The sequence below is a fragment of the Bactrocera latifrons genome, unplaced genomic scaffold (genome assembly GCF_001853355.1).
Source record: "Bactrocera latifrons isolate USDA-ARS-PBARC rearing strain unplaced genomic scaffold, ASM185335v1 scaffold_387, whole genome shotgun sequence".
In the NCBI taxonomy this organism is placed as follows: domain Eukaryota; kingdom Metazoa; phylum Arthropoda; class Insecta; order Diptera; family Tephritidae; genus Bactrocera; species Bactrocera latifrons.
This window is the reverse complement of record NW_017537031.1, coordinates 139,670-147,818: the sequence shown is the minus strand read 5'-3', so window position 1 is coordinate 147,818 and position 8,149 is coordinate 139,670. Positions and strand designations below refer to the sequence as shown.

The 8,149-nt window shown below is 39.9% G+C and overlaps 1 protein-coding gene and 1 long non-coding RNA gene across 2 annotated transcripts in view; one reads left to right on the top strand and one right to left on the bottom strand.

Moving 5' to 3' along the window:
* Window positions 1–1,775: 1,775 nt before the first annotated feature.
* Window positions 1,776–2,614, bottom strand: LOC108972226. The gene is made up of 2 exons (XR_001993617.1): window positions 2,345–2,614; window positions 1,776–2,272 (listed from the first exon to the last, which is right to left on the bottom strand). It is a non-coding gene; the product is annotated as an uncharacterized LOC108972226 (long non-coding RNA).
* A 2,115-nt stretch (window positions 2,615–4,729) lies between these two features.
* The window catches only part of LOC108972220 (neurogenic locus protein delta-like), an 18,492-nt gene continuing 15,072 nt past the window's right edge, over window positions 4,730–8,149 (top strand). Inside the window, exon 1 of the mRNA XM_018938743.1 lies at window positions 4,730–4,802. Within this exon, the coding sequence (XP_018794288.1) occupies window positions 4,730–4,802 (73 nt within the window). The remainder of the gene's footprint in view (window positions 4,803–8,149) is intronic.

Below are 8,149 nucleotides of genomic sequence, written 5' to 3'. Positions count from 1 at the left end.
TCAGCACAATGGCCACCCTTCAAGGCATTAACTAAACACGCTTTTTTCATTCACTCATTCATTTATTCGACAAATCGCTCACTTCCTTTCTTGATTAAAACACTTGTCTGCCCACTTACTTACCCAAAASACTGCTGCAGTGGCTACCACCACTACTTAGTGCCCCTCTCGCGCTAACCGCCGCTTACTTCGACCTGTGCAACCTTGCTACATTGGCAGCGCTACGCACTTTTGACCGCTACAACGAAGCACATCATTCATAAATGCATTAAGCGACGCATATCTGCTGATCCTGCAACATTTTTTGTGTATTTTATTGGCTCATTACTTTCTTTTGGCAAATTATACCCAGAAAGAACTCGCACACTACGCAAGCACCACAATTTAAGGCCATTTACTCGATTAAGTCGRCTACAGCGGCTGCGGCATAATGAAGTATAGGCGGCTGAAAACCGGTGCAACYATGTGGCAGCTGTATTTTTTTGGCAATTGCAACGCTTCCGATTTGCTTTTGTTGTTTGTTTTCACAACTACTTGCGACTCTTTTCGTTTACACGTTTGCTGGAAATAAATATCTCTGGCCGAAGGACAGCAAACTGGCAGCGTTCACCGAAAAAAGGAAGCGCGCAACAATTGTAGGCACCGAAAAAATGGCATGTTTACCACAAAATTCAAGGTGTAATCAACATCCGCTGGCGTAGAGCGGGCAACCAACGAAAAAATTCCACACAAAACGGAGTGGAAGTGGTAGAAGAGCACAGAGCGGCACACACAAGTGGCAGCAGCAGTGAGTGGCGCAGCTGAAGGGTCTTTAAATTCTGAGCCGCACACGTACGATAAACAGTAAGTAGCAAAAAAAAAAAAATTGCCAACACGCGCACACACACACACTAGCGTATGGAGCCTTACTCACCGCCGCTAGTGGCTCCACTTACTTGCGTGTTGGCCTGCCACAGCACAGCGCACATCCCTTCGTGGAGCACACGCAAAGCAGTTGTTGTAATATTTTTTGTTAAACGACAGGTTCTGGCTGCAACAACAACAACAACCGCACACTGTTTGTATTGCACAAGCAAGATCAGGCAAGAAGCTGCCGCTGCTGCCGCCGAAGTAGCAGCCGAAAAGGGACGCCGAAATAACTGAAGTGCCTGTTTGCCTTGCTGCTGCCAGGCTCTGGTAGCCGCTACTTAATGCTCCATATGCACCGACACAACAGCCAGAGCAACAACAATGAGGTCGAATACTCATTTCCTTCATGCGCTGCATGCTCCTCCCTCACCCTCACATTGGCTGAGTGCCCAAACTGTAGCGTGGGAAGATTTTTCTTAGGCTCTCGCTTTGCCTGCCTACAATTTGGCTGAGTGCCCAAACTGTAGCGTGGGAAGATTTTTCTTAGGCTCTCGCTTTGCCTGCCTACAATATGCCGTGCTGTCTTCCTGTGCGTGCTCCCCCGCTCCAGCAGCAGCGCTCATTCACTGTTGAGTTCTGCCGCAAAGCATAGCGTGTTATGTATCTTGTCTTGATCGCTAACATTCAGCATTCTCCGTGCTGCCTTTTTGTTTTTGTGGCAAGAASCTAACAATCCGACAGCCTCTCCCCGAAAAAGTTGTGGTGAAGACAAAAATGTTTTACGACGACCGAAATCCGTACAAAAAGGCTTGAACGTTGTTGTCTTGCCGGCTTAGCTGAAGCTACAAAGCATTGCTGTGCGTTAGCAAAGGGTTCTTCGTTTGCCAGGCGAGGTTTTAGCTCACGCGTTGACATATTCGAGCCAATTTCTAAACATATTTTGATTTATTTGAAAAGAAAATATATATTTTTTGCATAATTTGATTCTTGAAACTTTAATTCTCAGTTAATTTTCATGTAGAGGATCAGAGGATCGCGTTGTGTTTTGTAGTTTACCTCATTTTATTACTTCTTATAATTTTTAAAGCCTTTTCACACGTTCCTGGCAATTATATTTTTCCCAAACTGTAATTTTCTCAGCTAACAACTGTTAATGGAAGTATCTAAGCACGGTTTTCTTTRGAAAATTAACAGCAGCATTTCATTGCACTTTCCTTTGTTGTTCTTCAACACCTCAACCGACATACATATCTGCAACGCATTGATTAATTGTATCAGTAAGCCCTACGCTTCCTCCTAGAACTCCATTCACTCGCTTTCTTAGCTCGTTTCCGCCCCATATCTTCGTCTAATACCTCGTCCAAACTGATCTTTTCGACGCGCGATCACCGCCATGGAAAAAACAATAGCACAAAATTATAAGCTGTAATGGGAACGATGACAAATGAAATTTTCTACACTCATTGATTTTGTAATTTACATATAATACACATACAAACGTATGTACATCCCTTGTTCCCCTCTAAAAACTATGATCAAGCGTTGATCGTGTACTTTGCCGTCACTTCCTTGTAGCGCAAGCGATTGTTTGTTGTATTACAACAGCAAAAATTATAGAAATCAATGTCAACAACAGGTACTACACACACTGACCGCGCGCTTCTAGTCATCGYCGCATTTCGTTGCAAGCGCTTCAACGCGATCGTGGGCTGATCGTGGCTGAGACAATAATTACACTTCMATTTGAATGTTTGCTTAGGTCCACTGTTCGTAGCTACAAAAGCGCAGACCGTAATTCAAATCGATATTTACTCTCTTGTGTGTTCAATATTTTTTACCATACAAAATTACGCCGTTCACCTTTTACACCATTTTTTTTTTTTTTTTTTTTTTTTTTTTTTTTTTTTTTTTTTTTTTTTTTTTTTTTTTTTTTTTTTTTTTTTTTTTTTTTTTTTTTTTGTTAAATCATCCCATTTGATTTGACAAGCAAGTGATTTTCAATAACGACAACAAAAACAAAACAACAACTATAGCAAACGCTTTGAAAAAATTCGTTTCGCCACACATATTTTTCAAAGTGGTTTTCTTACGAAAATGACATAAACTTTGAGCAAGCAAAGCGCGATCGATCAACGCGCTTGATCGGTGATTTTTGTACATTTTTTTCACAAACTCATTTGCTTTTCTCGTACTTACATATATTCCTGCAGCAACCTCAAATTGTTTGATATGTTAATGACTACTCGAAAAACTACTTAAGGTGTTTGACTTTAGCTAAAAAAAATAAATAAACGAAAAAATTTAATTTAAAAAATAAATAACGCTCTGCTGAGCTAGCTTCACGTGCTAAAATAATTTTTATTTCAAATTTCATTTTCGTAGCCCATCACTTGCAGTGAATTTGCGCTGTTGCTTGTGCGCATGCGCGTTGTTATTTTACACGTCATTTATTAACGCTTGTACCACTTCACCCAGAAATTGTTCATTGTACTTAAAATGAGWGAATGGTCCGTTCTACATTTCAACAGCCGTTTATTGCGAAAATTTCGCRCATACCTTAGCACGTCGTAAAATTATGGAAAAATAAATCAAAACATATGTATGTGCAAGCTTTTTAATTTTTTAAATAAGTGAAGTGAGTTCTTTTTGCGCAAWTCAGACATTTTAAAATTTATTAAGCACTTTCGCCTAAGTTTTTATTGCAAGCTTTCACAGTTACTCTAAAGCTGTTYCGCTAAAAAGCTACTTTGGCTGGTTTCGTGATTTAGAAAATCTTTAATATTAGATTTTCACAGCTGTTAGTTTTGTAATATTTGATGAAAGCTCTTTACAGTTTTGTGAAAGCTTCTCACAGTTTTGTGAAAGCTCTTTACAGTTTTGAGAAAGCTTGTTACCGTTTGGTGAAAGCTCCTTACTGTTTTGTGAAAGCACCTTACTGTTTTGTGCAATTTTTTCAGTAAAAAGCTTGTTATTTTAATGTTTTTAAAAGTAACTTCTTACAAAATAGCGAAGCTTTCATTGAAGGATTGCTAAAAACTTTAAATCATAAAGCTTTCAATAATTGCATTTTTAGTCTTACATTTTAGCCAATAGGCCAGCGGTTTYCATAGCAACACTTTTCGCTTGAGAAACTTCCAAAATATTTCCCTGCACAACTTTCTTGGTCGAAAAGCCTTTAAAATACTTTCTTTCGCAGTGCTTGAAATGCGATTAGCAATTTGTTATCAGAACCATATTTTCCCACCATCTCACCAACTAGTTTATCTAAGAGATCGCTATCGTCGCACAGCAGCTGACAACCCATTACCATTTTAAGCTATAAATACTACAAAAATCTACAACAAAGTACACATGTATGTGCGCTTTGATCGCATACACACAGTGAAAGTGCTTACGTTGGGAAAAATTGTACTGAATCAATTTCGTAATAGTCTAAGTTATTGCATTTGCCACATTAGCCATCATGCATGTGCAACATCTACTTGTATTTGCCTGTGTGCGCACAAATCCTTGCGGGCGTGTGAACTTGTGCGCGCCACACATACATACGCGCATGCGCCCATTCGCAAATATGGCAACACCAACTGGGATTCCCTGCCGCCGCTGCGCTTACTCACTCACGCCTGCGCTGCCGCTTGTGCATGCCCTGTGGCATGAATGCCATGCTACAGCCGTGCGCACATACTTAGCCAAACATAAATTCACTTTCAGATGTAGAAAATTGTATTTGCCACCAGTCCTTGCACGACACGTAACTGCCAACTGCTGCACCGTCGCCGCCTAATAGAGCGCGATGCCGGCATTGCTCTGCCATGCAACGCTATTACTATTTATGTAACTGCCCAACTGTTGCAGTTTGCAGCCGCATAAGTCTTAGCGAATGCCAATTGCTCCACAATATTATGCATTATTGCCTTTAAGCGTACGCCCCGAGCGTACGCGGCCAAAGCAAGGTAAGGCCAGGCGCTGCTGTGTGAGTCGCTGGCATGATGGCGAGGAAAATTAAAAGGCGAATGCACACTTCAGCGGAAAATCAGACGGGCTGGAGTGTAATCGCGCTCGACAAAAGCAAGAGTTGGTTCTAGCAAGCAACATATGGTGGCCTGACCAGCGCTTCCCCTCACACAGCACACGCAGAGGCTGCGCAAAGCAAAAAGCGAAAATACGCGCACGTTTTTGTGATTTTCTAGCAATTTTACTGCTTCGCACCCGAAGCTAGGAGGCTTCACCGCGCGATACCCAGCTTTGGTATGAATAAAAAATCAGCGAGTGGCAGTGGCAGCTAATCGAAGGGTAGACGTCTGTCTATCTGCCGCTTAGTTAGCATCGAATTGCATCAATGCGATTGTGCTTTTGTTCTTATTTGTAGCAACTAAAATCGGCCAAAGCATCAAATGCACGCCGTGAGGAGTCTGCGGGAATTCGTGCAACAACAACGCGGCGGCTTATGTGCGCCGTTGCAAAAGCTGTAGCCAGATTCCGCGATCAAGAAATTCCTTGTTGCCATTATTGTTGTTGTTGTTGCTCGATTTTATTTTATTTTCAATTCTTTTTTCAGCTTGATTCCTCGATTAGTTCAGTCGCGCAGCGTCCTTTTGAATGAATTGCGGGTTGTCTGCTGCGCTCGCCCTCTTCGCTGCAGCGCCTCTTCCTCACCCACCTGCGCATACTTGTATGTGTGCTTGGAATTTTCAAAGTCAATCGCAATGCGCGTAAGTAATTCACGATTTACGGCACAGCAGCCCTTCTGCGCGGCGGTATAGTGAGCAAAATGTCTATATGTCCGCATTTCTTTCTGGCAGCATCTTTTCGCCTGTTTGTTTTTTTTTCAGTTTGCTGGACAACTTCTACCATATACACACACACAGACATAGAATAATGGTTACTTCCATCTTGATTGCTGCCCCTTCATGCTTGCCGCCACCTTTGCTTGCCCTTTTACTGCCCGACTGCGGGCAAAAACACGTTTGCCACATATTTCTGTTGCTACTCTACCGCCGCTCTTGCTTGCAACATGGGCAGACACAAATAAAAATTAAAATTGTACAATACTTTGTATGCTCATACACACTTATATGTATGTGTGTGTTGCCGGAGTTGGTTGCTCTTTTAACTAAATGCCTCGTCGAACGACCGACTGATCGACCGGCCGGCCGGCTTGCTGACTAAGTGCTTGTTTCGTCTGACTCAAAGGCTTGGGAATCGCTTTGTATTTTGACCATGAGATTATTTCATTTTCTGTGTTTCCTTTTTGCCACAACAATGATCGGCATTGCTATCGATTGTTGTTGTATAGGGTTTTCTGCTACTAGCTACCTTCTGGCTTTTGCACGTCATTTATTTTATTTTGTTTAGGTTTGTAGAGGAAGTTGCTCTCTGCGCTAAGTAATAAATTCCTCTGATACGAAAAGGTTCTGTGAGAGTACCTAACTGTATGTGAATGTGTTGCGAATAATACATATGTAKGTRTGTGTATGAATAAGCTCGAAAGCTTGTTTAATGGAGTTATGAAAATAAATATGAGCGCTAATCAAGGCAAATTTAATTTCATCATATCAGTCTGAATAACTGTAAATGCAATAACTAACTTACATACAAAACTTACATAACTTACATAATACAATCAATATTAATTTCTGAACGAATTATATGTTAATTTATGCCGGAAATTAATAAGTATCTTTGGGATACAAAAGTATCTCTGACTAAAATTTTGTATATATTTCACTATTTATGGCTGTAAAACTAATGCGCTTATAAATAACGCTAAAATAGCGTACAATTTAAAAAGTATCTTTGAGATAYAAAAGTATCTGCGGCTGTGAACTACATATTTTTGCAATAATTTTTACTGTAACGCAGGTAAACTTTCGAATAGCATCCGTTTAGCATCTAAATTGAAGAGTATCTTTGAGATACAAAAGTATCTGCRACTAAAAATTTTTATTTACTTCGCTACTTATTGCTCTAAACCTAGCTTATAAGAAACGCTAAATTAGCATAAAATTTTAAAAGTATCTTTTAGACACAAAAGTATTTGCAACTACAAATGCCACTTTTTTTTTTTTTTTTTTTTTTTTTTTGTTTAATTTTTTATTATAAATATACCGTGTATTTATGAAAATATAGCTACTTCTTGTTATAAAAATAGTTTACTCATATTGAATGTAAAGAATCTCAACTATATTAAGGAAATTACTTAAAGGTACATGCATTGGATTAAATGAAAAAGTAAACGTAAAATCAACGCTTTGTTGCGAAAGTGCCTTTCCACCACAAGAAATCGCAAAAAAAAAAACGCTCATAAGCCACAAGCTAATGTGAGAAAGACAAACAAGCCAAGCACTTTACATTTGCATACAAATGTACATACAAGTTGTTGAAAAACGAGTGAAAAATCCCGCTACATAAAAAAGCAATAAAAATCAGACACCTGCAATTGCACATCCGCGATATAGCATCGCAARCAACTTGTATTGATGATGTATCTCGACAATTGCGAATGCATCCCAATGAGTGTTGTTGTGTACGCGCGCGCGCGCATACAATTAAAACGAAAAAGTTGCCAGACCGCCTGCAATYATAGCGGCAAAGCATGAGCGCTGGAGAAAATTATTGGATAGTTGTGCGCTTTTTATTACTTATCTCATTTGGCTGCGGCTCACACCCGCGCAGCGCGGCGCTATGGCGCACCACAGTGTGGACAGCGAGCTCTTACTAGCAGCGCTTGCATACCTCGTCTTGACAACAATTGCAACATCCCATCAAATGGCGCGTCGTCGACCTACACCTTCGCATTATAATGTTRTTGTTGCTGGTGTTGTTGTTGAGTGCCTTCACCACAGCTTTAGTTTGACATTCAACTTTCTATTTTCCATAGCTGCGCATTAACACTAGCGCCGCTGCAACTTCTGTCGTAATATTTTTATGTGCGTGGCGCTGTGCTTTGTTGGGGTGTCGCTCTTGTCGTGGAGTTGCTAAGAAAAAAATTCAATTTAAAATATGCATTTTATTTGAAAACTCTTCACTTTAATTTCAATTTTTCTTGTGTCTGCAATAAAAAAATTTTTTTTAACAGTAAAAGCATAAAACTGCGTCGTGCGCAACTATCGCGAAGTTAATGCCGTTGACTGTGGAAACAGTTGGAAAAAATATTAAAAATGAAAGATGTATGTATGTATGTATAGTGAAATTATTTTAGTGTATGAAATTTTATTAAGCGTCACTTTTTCACAAAAATTTGTGTGCGTGTCTTCATGGTAAAAATATTTGTCAGCTATTAAAATGAGAAATTAAGCAT